The following is a 19,702-nucleotide window of genomic DNA, read 5'->3' as shown; positions in this document are numbered from 1 at the left end:
CCCCTCGGGCTTGGTATGCCAAAATGGATAGCTTTCTTTTAGATACTGGCTTTTCTAGGTGTCATTCTGACAATACTGTCTACACTAAGAAAGTGGGTAAGTCTCTTATCATTCTTGTTCTTTATGTTGATAATCTTATCCTTACTAGTAGTGATCCCAACCTCATAAACCATGTGAAGTCCAGCCTTAAAAAGAAATTTGAAATGACAGACTTAAGACACTTGCATTATTTTCTTGGTCTTCAAGTCTTGCAATCCAAAGAAGGTATTTCCAATGTTGTGAAAAATTCAAACAACAACATTTAAATAGGCACTAGGATTCATTCATTAAAGGCCTCAATCCGCAGTTGAGGAGGATTGTTCGAGGTAGACCTTACACGTTGTTTACAGGAGGATGGTCACAAGCAGTTGGTTGCTATCCTGAAAGAAGTCTTGCATAGTCATCTTGCCACTTGCTGTTGGAGACAACATGGTTATGTTTTGGGATGATGTGCTAGGCATAAGTATCCAATGAGAAGAAGCTATGGAGTTGTTGTTTGAAGGATAAATGGATCACTCCATGAATGGGACTTGTTGAAGGAGTCTGCAACTATAGCCTAGCTACTCTGCTAGGCTGTAAGCCATAGCAAGCAGCTAAGGCTGTTGAGTGTAAATAGTTATAGCATATTAGATGTAGTATATTGGGTGCAACATAATATATAATGAAGTGCAACATAGTCAACAGTGGTGCAGCATAAAGATGAATGGTGAAGCATAGTGCCTAGTAACAGTATGCAGCATATAGGTGACAGTGAGGATGGGTGCTGCATGGTGCAACATGATGCAACACAGTGATGATGGACATGGATGTATTGCAACATGATGATGATGATGTATTGCAGTATGCATAATGCAACATGGTGCAGCATAGTGTAATGAATGGTACAACAAAGTGCAACATGACAGTGGTGTAACACAGAGACGATTAGTGCAGCATGGTGCATCACAAAGATGATTAGTGCAACATGGTGCAGCACAAAGATGATTAGTGCAACATGGTGCAACATAGTGGATTAGTGCAGCGAGATGATGAGGTGCAACTCAGTGATGGGTACTACACAGTGATGGGTGCAACACTGTGATGGGTGTAGCATGGTGATGGAATCACCCTGGAGAATCAGTTGAAGCAGTAAGCCTTCCCCTGAGTTCAGATCAGCTACCTCATGTGTTATCTTCTTAGTGAAGATCTCTGCTCTTATTTTGTCAAGTCAAAATGTTGACTTCTGATGTATATGTACTATCTCTCTCTGCTGAACTATTGAAGAATATATAAGAAGAATTGATCAAGGGTTTCCCCACATTGGGGTTTGCCCTTGGTTGGCGCCACATCTTGTGTCCTCTTGCCTTGGCTTGTTTTCTGATGTTTATATTCTATCTGCAATTTACTATCATGCTGATGTGATTGCGAATCTAGAATTGATATTGAGTTAAATGGAAAAATTGAAATAAATTGCTCTAAGCATAGAACATACCAAAAATTATCAGACACTCACACTTGGTGATATGAGTTGCCTATGCTAGTTTTTGTAGCATCGGATGTGTTCTAACCTTGAAATTTTGTGGAGAGGCTATAATACATGAGATCTCCAAAACTTATAAATCATTTATGGAAATTCCTCCTAGAAATGACTTAATTAGATTATTAGCCAGTTTTTAAATATTTCTTAAGTCTAAACTTAGGGAATATAGTTAATTAATCATAATTAATTAAGTTAAGGTGTGAATATACTAGAAACTCACACGGATCGACTTCAAGTTAATCCTAGCTATCGATTAAGATTTAATCTTGGTAGTTGGAGTCCCAACAAAGGATTATAAGAGGAAGTCGATGAGCACTTGGAGAAGACACTTAAGCAATTCGATTTCTGAGCAGACCGATTTCTAGAGTAGCAGCAGTCAGTTTCCAGAGAGAGAGCCAGTGAGATCGAAGGCGAGTGAGGGGAAAAGACAGTGATACAGAGGAAATATTTTCCAGATCCGGAGAGGCAACAACAAGTGAGCCGAATTATCCCAGAGAGGCAGTGCTGAGGGGTAGCACGGTTGATTCAGTAAGGTAGTTTGATTTGGAGGAAGGAAAATCGTTCTCAGTTCTAGAGGTCGGGACAAAGTCCTAGAGGGTCGGAGAGGCTATTTCCTCAACATCCAGAGGCATAACTACTTCATCAGAGCCTAGTCCGAAGCAAGCTCTCCAACCGGCTATGGAAAGCAACGCATAGGCTGACGCAAAGGTCCAGGAGGTTGAGTTTTGATAGGGAAAGCCAAGCCAAGGATTGCTTGTGGGAGTAGGGTAATTCCCTTCAGTATTTTGCTTAGATTTTCTTGTTGTTTGGATTTCCAGTTGGGCTTCCATAGATGTACTCAGATTTCATTGCTGCATAATAAATTAAAACCGTCACCGTTGCACCATTTTTCACAAGTCGGGTTTTTCTAGGGACATTAGTCCAAAAATCACTGTAATTTTTATGTGTGTGCTAGTATTTCTTCTAGAGTTTATTCTTCAGCAGTTTTATTTGTGTAGTGTGAGTTATTCAGTATTTGCTGTAGGAAACAATAAATAAATTGTTAAATTTAACTAACAATTAGGAGAATAATTTCCAGTTGCTGCAATAGGATTCAGGATTCCGAATTTTCACATGGTATCAAGCGCAGATGATCAACAAAAGAGCACAGCAGTGAAGAAAGGAGTTCCGTTGTTCAGTTTGGGCAGCAGATCAGAACCCTAGAGGAAGCACAACCACTTTGCCAAGAGGCTAGGTTTCTTGAGGAGATTCGATTTTTCTGAGTGAGGGACAAAAAAATTCGATCTCTCCAAATCAAGGGATTCCATAGGCAGAGGGAGCATCCCAGTATTTTCACAACGCAGATCTCTAGTCGGATGCGGTAGTTTTGCAACAATTTGCTAGAGCAAAGCTAGCGTTGGGTGGAAGAAGAGCGCACATCGAGGGAAAATGTTCCTCAAGGAACTTCTAGTCTTAAGAAGTTTGTTAAATTATGGTATGTTCTATGCTTAGAGAAGTTTACTTATCTTTCTTATTATTATCCACATATTAGCAATCACATGTACATTAAGTAAAGTGTAGATAGAACATTTAAACGATCAACAGAAAACAAGCCAAGACAAGAGACACAAGATGTGGCGGCTAGCCAGGGACAAACCCCAATATGGGGAAACCCTTTGATCAAATCTTCTTTTATCTTCAATAATTTAGCAAAGAGAAATAGTACAAAGATCTGATTTATATCAGCAGCAACGAACCCTAGATCAAAACTCGTCGGACGCTCCCACCGAATGCCCAACTCGCCAAGTCTCCACCGGCGAGTCGTTCACCGTGCAGTAGTCCAAGATTTCGTCGTGCATCAGTCCAAGACTTTGCCGCGCATCAGTCCAAGGCTTCGTCGTGCACTAGTCCAAGATTTTGCCGTGTACCAGTCTAAGACTTCGCCGCGCATCAGTGCAAGACTTTGCCTTGCACTAGTCCAAGATTTCGCCGTGCACCAGTCCACACCAGTCCAAGACTTCACCGCGCATCAGTCCAAGACTTCGTCGTGCACCAGTCCAAGATTCCATCGTGCACCAGTCCAAGACTTCGCCGCGCACCAGTCCAAGACTTCGCCGCGCACCAATGCAAGACTTCGCCGTGCACCAGTCCAAGACTTCGCCGCGCATCAGTCCAAGACTTCGTCGCGCATCTGTCCAAGACTTCGTCGCGCATCAGTCCAAGACTTTGCCGTGCACCGGTCCAAGTCTTCGAACACCCTGTTTCGGCACGTGAGAGAGAGAGAGTCTTTCTGCGTAGGAGAGAGAACAGACTCTTTTTCTGCGCATGTGAGAGAGAGAGAGAGAGAGAGAGAGAGAGAGAGAGAGATATGATGAGAAGTGAGTGACCAAATGAGGAGTCGTCTTGTATTTATATCCAAACGTTGAAGGTGAATAGATGTGTCTGTTGGGTGTCTGAGCCTACATAAGTCGCTGGCCGACTTTGATAATTTGTCAATAATCAAAATAAATTCATATCTCCATAAATACTTATCGGAATCGGATGATCTTTAGATCAATCCTACTCCTCTTGACGAGAGGAATCTAAGAAAAATATTATCAGCCATGAATAAAGTGACCCACATGGAGTTTGGTCCTAGTTGCCAATTTTAACACTCCCTCTCAACTAGGGAGAACTCCATCTGCAATTCGTCTGACCGTCGCTACCATTCATCCATTAAATGCATTGCCTTGTATAGCTTGGCCCTTGCTCTGCTCTGCTCTGCTTTGTTTTGTTCTACTATGCTCTGCTCTGCTTTGTTTTGTTCTGCTCTGCTTGAACTATGAAGAAGAAGAAGTGATCGAGGATGTCTCATACCATCCTCCACTAACTCGAAGTCAGTCTGGAGTGTGTACCACTTTCACTGGTCCCAGACTAGTATCATTGATCCCAGATCAATGGAGGTCATCCTAGCATAGGGAGTATGGTAGATACAATGATGCGTCCATCGATAGAACTACTATGGTCCCTCTCCTCATTTCCCTGCTTATTGATTAGATGAGAGGTACTTCCCATGAGTTCCAGACTGCATGGGTAGGATGCCTCGCCTGCATGGGTAGGATGCCTCGCCAGGAGAACTAATCATCTTGTCCACAGGAGAACAAATCATCCTGTCCAGTGGATGCCAGGGAGAACTAATCATCCTGGCCTACAGGAGAACGAATCATCCTGTTCCACAATCGCCATGGAGAACGAATCATCCTGGCCCACAGGAGAACTAATGATCCTGTTCCATAGTCGCCACGGGGTGTTAGGGGAAGGTTGAACCTTTTACCTTGTACAAAGTGCACCAACAGGGGATGGTGAGTTACCCTATGGTCATATGTTGCTCCAAGAAGTACCCTGCGCCCCCTTGGAGCTCCCAGAGCTTAGTACATCATACTTGACCCTCAAAAGAGGGTCTCTGAACAACTCCAAGTTGTTCTCGGAAAGTCAGAAATTTGACCTTTCCTAGGGGCTTTGTTAAAATGTAGGCGACCTGTTCATCTGTATAGATATGTTGGAGCCTTATAGCTCCCCGCTGCACCATGTCACGAATATAATGGTACCTGATATCGATATGCTTGGACCGATCATGGAATACGAGATTCTTTTATAAACAAATCCCGCTCTGGTTGTCACATAGGATCACGGTGGTATCTAATGTAAATCCAAACAACTCACTGAAGAGCTTTCGTAACCAGACTGCCTCACAGGAGACCATGCTAGCAGCAATGTACTCTGCCTTGGCAGTGCTCAAAGCCACATACTTCTGCGTGCTGCTCATCCAGGATATCAAAGCAGATCCCAAGGAGAAACAACACCCGGAAGTGCTCTTACGGTCCACCACATTGCCTGCCCAATCAACGTCAGTATATCTAAGTAGTCTCACATTTCCAACAGTGTATCTTAACCCATAAGTAATTGTGCCATGAAGATATCTCAGTAGATTCTTGGCACCAATCCAATGTATGTGGTGAGGTTCAACCATGTGTTGACTCAATGTGTTGACTGCAAAGCATATATCTGGACGGGAGTTCACTAGGAACATCAATGCTCCGACGAGTTGACGATACTCAGTGGTATTTCGTAAAACAAATCCAGCAGCACTATCGCTTAACTTCTTGAAGTCAAGCTCCATCGGGGTGGTTACGGTCTTACAGTCCACCATGCCGAATCTCTCCAATATCTTCACCACATATTTTCCTTGAGATAGGAAAATCTCCCTTGGTTTTTGCCAGACTTCCAGTCCTAGGAAATAGTGCATAAGTCCTAGGTCTTTCATCTCGAACTCAGAAGCCAGCTCCCTCTTACATTCGTGAATGAGAGGGTCTGCACCTGTTAGAAAGAGGTCGTCAACATATAGCACCAGTATGAGAGGCTTGTCATCTATAACCTTAAAGTAAAGGTTGGGGTCGGCTTCACTCCTAGTGAATCCTAGCTTCATCAAGTAGCTATCGATCCTCTCATACCATGCTCGGGGTGCTTGCTTTAGCCCATAGAGGGCCTTCTTCAACTTGCACACATGAGATTCTCGATCATGAATCTCAAATCCTTCGGGTTGCTCTACATAGACCTCTTCTTTGATAGAACCATGTAAGAACGCAGTCTTGACATCCATCTGATGTAGGTTCCATCCTTGTGAAGCAGCAAGGGCTATGATTGAGCGGATGGTGGTATATTGGGCAACAGGTGCAAATGTCTCGTCATAGTCTATACCTTCCTTCTGGGAGAAGCCATGAGCGACAGAACGAGCCTTATACTTTTCCGCACTTCCATCAACTGCATGCTTTATCTTGTAAAGCCATTTTGAAGTGACAACTGCCTTTTCCTGGGGTTTGGGGACTACATCCTAGACATCGTTCTTCATAATAGACTCATATTCTTTGGTCATAGCATCCTTCCATACTTGATGCTTGACGGCATCTGTGAATGATGAAGGCTCATTTTGGATGATCATGCTCATGATGGTCAGGTATCCCTGATACCTGTTCGGTTTCTTACTTTCACGGAAGGTTCCTCGGGGTGCTGTGTGTCCTTTAGCATCATCAAGTGTCCCCCTAAGCCATGAAGGCCTCTTCCTTGAAGAGGAGGGCTCAAGCGGAGGAGGATCAATAGGATCCAGGGGTTCTTCCACATCGGGCATTGTCTCCTCTTCTTTTTCTTTCGGTTCCCTGGTGTCAGCTTCTTGAGTGCTCCTCAAAGTAGGAAGATTGTCCACTTTGCTAAGGGCCATATCTTCGTCAAAGGTGACATCATGACTAATCTCGTCTTCCCTTTGACCAATTACATAGATTCTATAGCCCTTAGTATTTTCACTATAACCCACAGAGATTCCTTTCTTTCCAAATGCACCAATTTATTCCTTTTCTCTTTCGGCACATGAAAATATACCGGGCTTCCAAAAATTCTAGAATGAGATACATCAGGTTTCTTACTAGTGAACATTTCTTCAGGAGTTTTGGAACCCAATGCTTGATGAGGGCATTGGTTTTGTACATATACAACAGTGTTCGCAGCTTCGGCCCATAGAAACTTCGGAAGTCTTTGATCATGGAGCATAGCACAGACAGCTTCCACAATCGTACGGTTCTTCCTTTCCGCCACACCATTCTGCTCAGGAGTATAGGGTGTAGTGGTCTCCCTCTTAATGCCAGCCTCTTTGCAAAAGTCATGAAACTCATTGGATTCATATTTAGTCCCATTATCAGTCCTTAGAATCTTGATCTTCTTTTCGGTTTGATTCTCGATCAAAGCTTTGAAGTGTCGAAACCAAAAGAACACTTCATCCTTCTTTTTCAAGAAATATATCCAAGTCTTGCGAGAATAATCATCTGTAAAAGTGAGGTAATATAAATATCCTCCCAAAGAGTTCACAGGCATCATACTGGATATGTCTGAGTGAACCAACTGCAATATATCGGAGGTCTTGCTTTGGCTTGAGGGGAATGGTCCCCTTTTGAGCTTCCCTTCGGCACATCCTGGACATACACCTTCTTGCTCTAATCTGAACTCAGGCATCCCAGTTACCATTTTTCTTACATCAGGTAGAGCTTTATAATGAAGGTGAGCAAACCTCCGATGCCATAATTCAGACTGAAGAGATGTGTCACAAGTCATGACACCCAATGGACTTCCTCCGACCTGATATAATGAATCAACTTGAAACCCAAGAGTAAAAGCATATTTAAAGTTCCTTTTCCATACACGTACCTTGCCATCGCTGAAAGCCACCTTGTAGCCTTTGTCTTCCATTACCGAAATGGACACCAGGTTCTTTTTGAGATCAGGTACATATAATACATCTTGTAAGTGGATGGTATTACCCTGATTTAGTTGACATCGTCCCGGTGTGAGTCCCTTTTATTAGGGCACTCCCTTGCATAGTGACCCGTTTTATTGCAATTGTAACATCGTCCTTTTCTTCCACCCATTGGTCCAACCTTTCCTTTGAATTTAACCCCGGAATTGTTTCTTCTTTTAGTATGAGAAGAAAAGGTAGAGGGATGACCTTTAAGTATGGGTATTTCTTGCTCTTCCATCCTTGTTTCTTCTTGAATGCATCTGGCCATTAATTTCTCAAATCCAGGAATTACGTTATTGTTGAGAAGAGTAGTCCTGAATATATACCATTTAGATGGTAGTCCTCCAAGAGTGGTGAGTGTCATTTCCCTATCAGGAATTACTTCTCCAATATATAGGAGATCGTTCTTGATCTCGGTGATTCATAAGAAGTATGCTTGCATACTCTCATCTTTGCCCTTCTTAATTTCCTTCAGCTTAGTTCTAAGAAACAGGACTTGATTTGCATCATTAACTTCAAATAAACTCACCAGTCTATCATAGATTTCCTTGGAGGTGTTCAACTCAGAAACATAGGCCACCAAGCAGTTGTCGATAGAGTCCCAGATGAACTTCTTTGCTTTGACTTCTCCCTTGGTCCATTTGTTCCTAGTAGCAGCGGAAGCATTTGATGGAGGCTCAACAATTCTGCCTCTCACATGGTCCAACGCTTCCTGTTCTTCTAATGTTAGATCAAGAGACATCTTCCATCCGTGATTATCAGACTTCTCACAGAGTTTGTCTTCAACAGGGAAGTGTGTTGAGGACCCCATGATTTCTTTCAAATAGCCTTGCCAACTTTCTCTTTGGTGATTGTTCTTGCTCTTGCTTGGGCTTTGTCTTCACCTCAGCTTTGATACCATGGTAAATTATGGTATGTTCTATGCTTAGAGCAGTTTACTTATCTTTCTTATTACTATCCACAGATTAGCAATCACATGTACATTAAGTAAAGTGTAGATAGAACATTTAAACGATCAACAAAAAACAAGCCAAGACAAAAGACACAAGATGTGGCGGCTAGCCAAGGACAAACCCCAATATGGGGAAACCCTTTGATCAAATCTTCTTTTATCTTCAATAATTCAGCAGAGAGAAATAGTACAAAGATCTGATTTATATCAGCACAACAAACCCTAGGTCAGAACTCGTCGGGTGCTCCCACCGAACGCCTAACTCGCCAAGTCTCCATCGGTGAGTCATTCACCATGCACTAGTCCAAGATTTCGCCATGCACCAGTGCAAGACTTCGCCACGCGTCAGTCCAAGACTTCGCCACGCGTCAGTCCAAGACTTCGCCACGCGTTAGTCCAAGACTTTGTCGTGCACCAGTCCAAGATTTCGCTGTGCACCAGTCCAAGACTTCGCCGTGCATCAGTGCAAGACTTCGCACGACCTGTTTCGATTCACGTGTGAGAGAGAGAGTCTTTCTGCACAGGAGAGAGAAGAGACTATTTTTCTGCGCAAGAGAGAGAGAGATATGGTGAGAAGTGAGTGACCAAATGAGGAGGATTCATCTTGTATTTATATCCAAACGTTGAAGGTGAATAGATGTGTCTGTTGGGCGTTTGATCCTACATAAGTTGCTGTCCGACTTTGATAATTTGTCAATAATCAAAATAAATTCATATCTCCATAAATACTTATTGGAATCGGATGATATTTAGATCAATCCTACACCTCCCAACGAGAGGAATCTAAGAAAAATACTATCAGCCATGAATAAGGTGACCCACATAGAGTTTGGCTCTAGTTGCCATTTTTAACAAAGTTCGATTTCCCTTGCAAATCAACAGTCGTTGTAAGCAGAGTTTCTCACTCCATAAGGGAGTGCAAATAGCCTAACAGCAACTATGTAGAAGGGAAAAGGAAATTTTCGAAAGTTTGTTGAGATGGCCACTGCTAGATTTTGTGATCAGGATAGGTTGGATGTTGCTTCTAACTATGTCATTTGGAAGGCAAGAATGTCCTTCCTTCTCGATGAATATGGCCTGAAGCCATATATTGATGCAGTGGTAGTAGTATCCTAGGATGCAAATCAGCTGAAGGAGTATAGAAAGGAGATGGTGCGAGAAAAGAGATTGATCCTTGATGGTGTTCGAGATCATCTTATATCACACATAGCGACCAAGGGAACGACCAAAGAGGTGGGATACACTTTCCACACTATACCAAGGAACTTCCAAGCAACGGAATATATACTTAGAGGAGAAGCTGAGGCTCATCCAGATGCAGAAGGGGGGAGGCATAGACTCCTTCCTCACCAGGATTCAGGAGGTCCAGGACTAGTTGTCAGTTGTTGGGGCAACGCCTCAACCCACAAAGCTAGTGCGATTGGCACTAAACAGTGTCTCCGAGGAGTGGCAGGTATTTGTCCAAAGTGTTTTGGGCAGAGATACCTTGCCAAGGTGGGACATGATGTGGGCCTATTTGCAGTAGGAGGAGTTGAGACGAGCTCTATTAAAGATCTCCATCAGTGGCAGTAATAGAGGATCGAAGTAGGTGAAGAAGGAGGAGAATGTGGCCCTCACATCGAAGGGTCCTAGTCAGGGACAAGGGTAGTAGAGAAAGAAGAAAAATGACCTATTGAAGATCAAGTGCTTCTGATGTGGTGAGTTCGGTCACTACAGTACCCAGTCTCCTCTCAGGAAGGAGTAGAAGCAAGACCAACAGGCAACATCAACAAAGATTGATAGGCTTTCCTCTAGACCGAAGGAAGACTTTGCCATGTTTGCTGACATACCTCCAAGAGTGAGGTGGGGAGATTTGGTGATGTAGCCCCAGAGTGCTACAGATGGGCAGGATCCTTAAGGATGCCCACCTCTTGGATCAGTCCCTTGCTACGGGGGCCCATAATTTTTCAGTAGCAGGATGGATCAGTGGCAGTAGAGGCAGTCAGAGGCTGAGTGACAATTGCAGATTAGCAACAGTTAGATGTTGGGGAGCGCAATGCAGAGTTGGCAGCGGTGCAGTTGGCACAGTGTAGAGTCAGCAGCAATGCAGAGTCTTCAGTAGATAGAGCAGAGCTAGTAGCAGTCACGATTAGCGAGGCGAGGTATCTTGTTGATAAACGTTGATTCAGTATTTAGGATGCTTCTCAGTTGCAGTTGTTGCAATTGGAGCAACAATAGATGAGAGGGAGTTGCAGTGCAGATGCAGTGTTAGCACTGTCAGCAACAACACAGATGCAATATATATAAGAGTTGCAGTGGTTGGTGGCCAACAACAACTAGACATCAACAACGTGACAAGAGATAATGCAGAGACAAGGTGCAGTGGAGCACTAGAACACATTCTTCACTAAGAGAGAGTGTTAGTTTTTGTAGCATCGGATGTGTTTTAGCCTTGAATTTTGTGGAGAGGCTAGAATACATGAGATCTCCAAAACTTAGAAATCGTTTCTAGAAATTCTACCTAGAAATGACTTAATTAGATTATTAGCCAGTTTTTAAATATTTCTCAAGTCTAAACTTAGGGAATATGGTTAATTAATCAAAATTAATTAAGTCCAGGTGTGAATATTCTTGAAACTCACACGGATCGACTTCAAGTCAATCTTAGCCATTGATTAATATTTAATCTTGGCCATTGGAGTCCCAACAGAGGATTATAAGAGGAAGTCGATGGGCACTTGGAGAAGACACTTGAGCAGTTCAATTTCTAAGCAAATCGATTTCCAGTAGCAACAATTAGTTGCCAGAGGGGCAAAGACAGTGATCTGGAGGAAAGATTTTCCAGATCTGGAGAGGCAGCGACAAGTGAGCCGAATTATCCCAGAGAGGCAACTTTGAGGGGCAGCGTAGTTGCTTCAGCAAGGCAGTTTGATTTGGAGGAAGGAAAATCGTTTTTAGTTCCAGAGGTCGAGAAGAAGTCCCAGAGGGCCCTGTTGACCATTAGAGTGGCACCTGATGATTACATGAAGACTCCATGCCCAAGGATGATCCAGAGGACACTTGTACCATTAGATATTGTCAGTCAACAGAGTTTTTTAACTCTACTTCTATATTCTCATCATCTTTCTTGTACCCAGATGCCACACCCTACGGGGAATTGTAATAAGTGATACTAGTAATGATGAGTTTTGAGTCTGTAATAGGCCTAGAATGTTGGGAATCAATCAGCAAATGAGTACACCTTGGAGTGCTTTTTTTATCTAGTTAATTATCCCTTCTTTTTCAGAGGCGGATAATTTTCTGGGTTTTTCACTCACTTTTTACCGCAAAGCCAGGGTGACGGTTTGAAGGTTGAGCCCTTAACACATCTTAGTGTCTAGAGTCGATGTATATTATCATACTAGATCACACAAAAAATTTCGTGGAATTTGGTTAGGTCTAGGTAGTATTTTTTTAATTTTTTAGATTTCCCGCAAGTTAAAAATTGCAGATAAAATTGTATTTAAATTGTAATAAGTGTAGTCTAGAGAATTTGTATGGGGTATGAGTAATCAAAATTACACCTCTCACCCTCAACTTTCTACTATGACACACTTTGAGGGGTTAATAATGTGTTTTGGATCTTCAAAACCCACTTTTCCTAAGTTTAGTGGGAAATCTGACAATTAATTAAGCCATAAATTAAATAAATGGAGAAAAATAAATATCCACATGTGCTAAATGTTGTGGAAATGAGGTGGAAAATTATGGGGGAGTTAAAGTGAAGTCCCAAAGTAATGTGGACTCCTAAAATCAAGGAAGGGACATGTGCTCAAATAAAATTGAATTTCTGGCATTAAATGAAAAAACTGTTTGGAAATTCGAATTTGTGAAGTTAATGCACATTTGGGAGGATTTGTGAGAATTTTTGGTGGAGATTTTTGTGGGAAATTGCCCCCACATGGGTTACCACCCATATACACTTGTCATTCGACCATAAAATTCGAATTTGGCACATAAGGGAAGAAGAAAATGATGTCCACTTGTCAGAATTCGATTTTTACACTTGGCATTGGGGCTCCATCCAACAAATTCGAATTTCTCTTTGGGATTGTCACCTCATGCCACTTGTTTAATCACTTCTACATTGGGATTAGCTCCAATGCCATTTGTCATTGTCATTCTTCATTGGGATTTGCTCTCAACTCTCTATATAATAGAGTCACGGGCTCTCACATTGTATAATATTGTTACTAGCTATTGTGCTTGTGGAAGTGCTACTGCCTTGTACACTTTTAGAAATATCAATAAAGACTTTGGGGTTTCATTCATGAGGTGTTCTTCCTTTTCAAGTGTGATGAATTGTTGAGCATTGGTATATTTTCTTTTACTCATGCTTTGACTTATTTTGCTTCCATATGCTCTTGTAGATTTGTTAATGTAGAGCTATCTTGCATTGACATTTGATTTAGAAGTATGCTCTAGGTATAGAATGCTCTAGTTGGTTTTAAATAAATCTCTAGAGTTTCTTATCATTATTTATTGTTAAATCTATATGGAACTAATTCTTGATTGAAGTTTTGTAGAGGGAACATCTTGTTGGGATTACAAAATCAAGCATGAGGGTAAGTCTTTGGAGAGACCAACCCACTCTTAATACATTCTTAAAGGAGCTTTCATTTGTTCTTTGAACTTTCATAGTCTTATTTTACAAAGTGGTTTTGCAGGGATTTCGGCACATAGCTTGTACACAAGCCGAAAACTTTTAAATTTAAATATCTTTTAAAAAAAAAATTGTACTTCATTTCTTTCATTTGCTATCTAAGAGCTTGAAGATGGCTAAGCAAAGACGAGAGTTTACTCTCACTCTTTAGCTTAGCCTTTTGTAAATTATAATTGTACATATACATTTTATCTTGCTAATTTTTCGATTAATACTTAACTTATTTTGCAGCCATTGTTTGGATTGTTTGCTAACTCTTGTGTGATAGATTTGGAAGAGCAACTTCTCGCAACATCTAACAAGTGTTTGCAGGACCTTTGGCAAGTGTTGGGGGTTCGATTTCTAGGGATGTCGTGAGCCCTTTTGACGCTTATTTTGGCCAAGTCGAGTTCACTAGAGGGCTGCCCATTTTCCTCTTTAAGCCGTGGGCATTTGGAGGAAACTCACACCTTGTTTCCCTTGCATAAGTTTTGTGAGATCTTGTCACTACTTTCTCAAGGAAGGAGGTCTAGTGTCCAAGTTTCAAGAAATTATTGTGAGCATTCTCCCTGAAGTATAGTTGAAAACTTTGAAGGACCCTCTTCTCATTGTAATATTAATAAAAGATCTAACTTGCTTGTGGGAGCTTGGGATTTCTTCCATGGTATCCTATCTCCGCATTTAGAGGGAGGCTTCTCTTGGGTGGATTGATATTTGCATGGTTTAAGCTTTCATACTTCTTTCACTTACCTGCATGCTTTAGCTGGGAATTAACACAACCTCACTATCACATTTCATTAAGTTAAAGTTTGTTACAATTTCATTTGAGCTTTTCATTTTCTTTCTCATTGTTGCTTGGAGCTACAAACTTACACTTTACTTTGGGCAATTCATCCTTTGCATGCAAGCATTTTATATTCTTAACAAACTTTGATTCGTTTCCATTTACCTTGGTAAATTGTTTCATTAACACTTGAATACATGCTTCAATTTTATGCTACATTGTTATCTTGAATATTGGAGCAATTTATTGTCATTGTCTACTTGAAACAAATTTTACTTTCAAGCAAATTACTTGTATCATTTTAATTCATTGATGAAACACATGCAACACTTGTAAGCTAATTTTATTCCTCCAATTGAAGTTATAATTGCAACTTATGTTGAACACTATTTCATTTTCAAGCATTGCAAATCAATCTCTTTGAAGCATTTGCATGTATCATTATTTTAATTTGGGGAATTAACACAACTTGCATTTCATCTAGGCATTTTAGTGTAGGAAAGCCCCAAGCCTCACTAAAATTTTACCTCCAACATAAGTTGGTTGAAGTAGACATCTTAGGGATCCTCCACTCCTCTATTGACTCCTCATTGTGATATCCATATCATTGTGCGAGGGTGAGGTCTGAGGATTGAAGAGTTAAATTGTAATCTTGTTGTAGAGCTAATTAATAAAATTAACCAAGAGCACTTTCCATTACATTTACTTTCCTTGTCTCTTGATAGTTTGAGTTTTCATATGCAAAGTCTATTCCAAAAGCAAGCATTGTAATCATTTCAAACATGTGTTTTCTTTTCATGTTTCAAGTCTAATTGCATATTGATGTCTTGGGTTAGCACTTCCTTTCTTTTACATTTCCAAGTTAATTACTAATTTTTGGGTTTTGGCAAGATATGTTTCACATGTTTTGATTTATAAAGTTGATTATCTCAAAATCATTTTGTATCTTACGTATCTTGTGCTAACAATTCTTATTTACATTTCAGGGTTACTTTGTTTTCTCTTTTGAGAGCATTGCATTTTACTTTGAGCAAATATATCTTTAAATTGTTGAGCAAATTCCCTATAAGGCACTGGTTTTATGGTTTTTAAAGTTGCTCACTTCATATTTGCCCATAAATCCTTAAAAGTAATCAATTTTCACGATAACACTCTCCTAGAAACTCACATCTTTTAACTTAACTTTTCATTAGGGACCATCCCCCTTAGCTAACCTAGGAGATAACTCAAACGGAGAGAGTCGGGATTAGTGTGACAACCCCTTCTCTGAGTTTCCTGCCACCAACCACACCTTGTGGGGTTGAAGGCTTTTCTCACTGACTTGTAGGTAAGTGTAGGCGGTAGGGTCAACAGGCCCAGAGAGGCGATTTCCTCAACATCTAGAGGCAAAACGACTTCATCAGAGCCTAGTCCGAAGCAAGCGGTGCTATTTTTCAGACGACTACATTGTTCTTTGCTTTGATAATTGCATTTCTTCATTAATACAGTGAGTACACCCCATATCATCATTACATTATTACGATCTACACCATCAACATATGCAATTATATAGAAAGAACAACATCATCATCATCATCAATGCAGCGGAACATAAAGGAACAATAGAAGAAAAACATGCACATATAGAGACACCAGGATTGGTCCGAGACTGGGGCCAAACCCACTATGGGGTAAACCCTTGCAAATGTTCTTCTTCTTAGATCGCCATCAAATGATTCATCAAAAGAGAGTACAACGATCCATAACTTTATCTATGCAACAAAACAACTATTATATCCATGAAACAGATCTAATCATGCTTATAATCACAACCCCGATTCTGAAGACTGTAGTATGCTGTTACTGATTGTAGTGAATTGTTGGATACTGCTGCCAGTGTGCTTAACACTGTTGTCACTGAGCGAAATCTTTGGAATACTGAAATCTCATCTTTGAGTCCCAAACGTAGGGAGGAGGGGGTTGTGCGGGCGTCTATAACATTTTCGGACGCACTGTGCAGCATTGGATGACTACGTCTGGAACAGATCTGGACACTCCCAGGTGAACTGGATGAGGGCGTCCGTGGTCAAACATACTCAGATTTGCCTCGAACCCTGGACGCTATCATAAGGATTCTGTGCGAGCATCTATGGCAGCCCAGACGCTCCCTAGACCATTTTGTGTGTGCGTTCGGGGACCAAACAAGATTGTAGAAACCCTAGCCTCCCGGATGCTGCCATAAACACTCTGTGCCAACGTCTAGGGCTTTCTAGATGCTGTCTTGACCACAATGTGCTAGTGTCTAGGGACTAAAATATCTAGTTTTGTGCCAGCGTCCAGGAATCAGAAAACCCTAGATCAGTGCGAGCTTCACCCCTGTGATTTCGGACCCTTGCGCGAACTTCATCTGTTAGACCTGTGTGAGCCAAGACAAAAGAGAAGAGTAGAAGATGGCTTGATCCCATTTGTCCAAATGAGATTGAGGTCTCTTCTATTTATAGGCTTTTATGAGGGTCCACTTGGGGTTGAGGCCGACTTGTCCAATTTAACATGTGTTTAGGGCCGACCTAACCCAATATACATGAGTGAATAAATAAATTCAAAAACTGACTTTCGCTTGTCCAAATAAGGTGATATTTAGGTCGATTTTGGTCCTCTCGAAAAGAGGAATCTATTGCAATTATTATCTTCATCATATGAGTTGTCCAAAGTGGAATTTGACTGCAGTTGCAAAAGATAATAAGCCGTCTAGCCAGCTACGCAAAGTAGCGCAGAGGCTGATGCGGAGCACCAAGAGGCCGAGTTTTGAGAGGGAAAGTTGAGCCAGAGATTGCTTGTGGGAGAAGGGTAATTCCCTTCAGTATTTTGGTCAGATTTTCTTGCTGTTTGGATTGCTAGTTGGGTTACCGTAGATGTACTCAGATTTCACTGCTGCACAATAAAATAGAACCCTCACTGCGGCTCCGGTTTTCCGAAGTTGGGTTTTTCTAGGGACATCAGTCCAAAAATAATTGTGTAATTTTTATGTGTGTGCTAGTATTTCTTCCAATGTTTATTCTTCCACAGTTTTATTTGTGTAGGTTGTAGTGTGAGTTATTTAGTATTTGCTGTAGGAAACAGTAAATAAATTGTTAAATTTAATTAACAATCAATTAGGAGAATAATTTCTAGTTGCTGCAATAGGATTTGGGATTCTGAATTTTCACAGCCTAGTCGAATCTTCTCCTATGGGACAAATCAATATCTATGCTCAATCGATTCTGCAAGCTATTTCGCCATTGCCTCTTCACATGCCCAAATCAACTCTTCTGAGGGACTGCAAATCCTTCATTGTTATGGAAAGTCATATCAAGTGATGCGCACAGAAATACTCAAAATCCAATGTAAGTTCCTAATAGTACAACCATCTGGAAACTGCTAATAAAAAGATATAACGGGGAGCTATTGATATCTATAACTGAGATCTGATCCACAGATTTAGGTTACAGGAAGAATGAACTAATAAACCTGAATTTTGAATGGAGTTTTAAACAAGGAAAAATGATTTTTTCAATGACAAAAAGTGTGTATAATTGTCTATTTATTTGCATTGTAAGCATTTCTAAAATTCTTGGCTCTGATTTCTTTGCCACAATAGATGTTTTTCCTTGTGACTTTAACTAAAGCAGTTTTAGTACCCAAGTGGAAGTTGTTCATGACTTGGTTTGAATATTTATTCTGGGAGACCTCTTGCCTATCCATAATCTTGTTTTATCTTCTGGCAGTGCTTTGATCTATACATACATTGATGTGGTAATTATATTCATTGACTGCTTTTGGTCGTTTGAGACCTTAAATATTATTCCAATGAAAAGTTTTCTATGGTTTGGCTATGCTCTAATTTTCTGCTCTGGACATTCAATGGGTATCAAGTTAATAATATATTTGCTTCTCACATTTGCCGTTTCAGTTAGAAATAAGTCTGAAGAGTGGGGGCCTTCAAGATTTTCAGTTGTTTGGAGACCCTTCTAGGCTTCTTTCAGACAATATTAAAGGGAAAAGACTACAGGAGGAGCTTGGTAGTCTGCTTGAGAAGTTCCAAACATCAAAATTAGTAAGAATCTTTCAAGTTCCTGTAATTGCTGTCTTCCCCTGTTCTGAGATCTCTGCATACTTTAAAAATGTGTATGGGCATTCAAATATTTGCACTTTCTTGATTATTTAGGGAAAAGAAGAGCTAGAAGAGGAATCCGTGGAGCTGCCTTCAGAAGAAGAAGAAACCCAAATGGAGTTTGAAGAGTGGGATGATAAGATGAAATCTATTTTAAAAGATAAACTCGCTAGAGAGGAAGGTGGAATTGGTGACGTGAAAGATATCAGTAAGGCAACTGATGGGCTAGGCAAGGATGACTCTAATGCCATGTGATTCACAACCACTTCCAACTCCCTTACATACAAACTATATTCGTTGCTGACTGAGTATCATAGAGTACATCATTACTACATGCCAGTAGGACAAGTTCTAAAAAATGTTCATAAAGTATTCAGCAATGTTGAATAAGATCATCTTTTTTCAACATTTCCTTTGAGGGGAAAACTGGGGTATGGCGTACAATTATGTTTTGTAACAGTAAGTGAGATTCAGCATAAAAAAAGCCCGGGCGAGGCAATAGCAAAGTAGTGATTACATCAACGTCATGTAAAAATTTTGGGCCATTTTGATTATCTCCATGGTGGGGAGATGATTTGGTGAATGGGCATACCACTTCATATTATTTATCTTCAACATATTGGAGCAGGTTGTAAAATACAAATAAAAGTTGAAGGTTAGAATACTCAGATGTTAATGTATACATCTATAATCTTCACATTAATCTGGAACAAAATCCTCAACAAGGGATATGCCACTGTGGTTTAATAAATTTGCATTTAATATGCTATCTCAAAATGACCATTATAACATGGATCCACAAATTAGTAGTGTTAATATTAGAGCAAGGGAGGATGCTATTACGTCAACTCAGGGACTTTCACCCCAAAGCCAACTCCTTGAGAAGTTTTTGGGAACTGTAGTAATTCATAAGTATCGCACATTTATTTTATATGGTTAAGTGACCCTTCTTAAGGCTTCAAGGCCTCTTGAGTGATATGATTTCTTTGAAATTGATATTATCTGCACTTGGTTATTTTCCCTTATTTCCATATTGAAAATGTTTAAAGCAATTGGAAGGATAAACACTAGTGAAACTTTTTACAAATGTTTCCCAGTGATTTCTTGCAGACAAACTTTAGCGGGGCATTTCCTAATGATTCCTTGTTAGACACATGCATGCCGACACCCTCTTAGATGTGCACACAATGAAAAGAAAATATAAAACCAACTCATTCTCTTTTTTTATGGCTTTGTATGCATAGTACATATTTTTATAATATAAACTTGTCTGAAAATTAGTTTAGTAAAGATGTAAATACAATTTTCAACTTTTATA

The 19,702-nt window shown here is 40.6% G+C and overlaps 1 protein-coding gene across 1 annotated transcript in view; it reads left to right on the top strand.

The window, feature by feature from the left end:
* The window catches only part of LOC149214753 (zinc finger matrin-type protein), a 209,884-nt gene extending 191,033 nt beyond the window's left edge, over positions 1–18,851 (top strand). Inside the window, exons 5-6 of the mRNA XM_089392387.1 lie at positions 18,184–18,327; positions 18,439–18,851. Of these exons, the coding sequence (XP_089248513.1) occupies positions 18,184–18,327; positions 18,439–18,639 (345 nt within the window). The 3' untranslated portion in view covers positions 18,640–18,851. The remainder of the gene's footprint in view (positions 1–18,183; positions 18,328–18,438) is intronic.
* Positions 18,852–19,702: the final 851 nt, after the last annotated feature.

The sequence above is a fragment of the Pinus tabuliformis genome, chromosome 1_1, assembly GCF_031772625.1.
Source record: "Pinus tabuliformis cultivar Carrire ecotype Pingquan chromosome 1_1, CPIR1, whole genome shotgun sequence".
In the NCBI taxonomy this organism is placed as follows: Eukaryota; Viridiplantae; Streptophyta; class Pinopsida; order Pinales; family Pinaceae; genus Pinus; species Pinus tabuliformis.
Note: the sequence above shows the minus strand (reverse complement) of the source record. Positions and strands in the feature narration are given on the sequence as shown.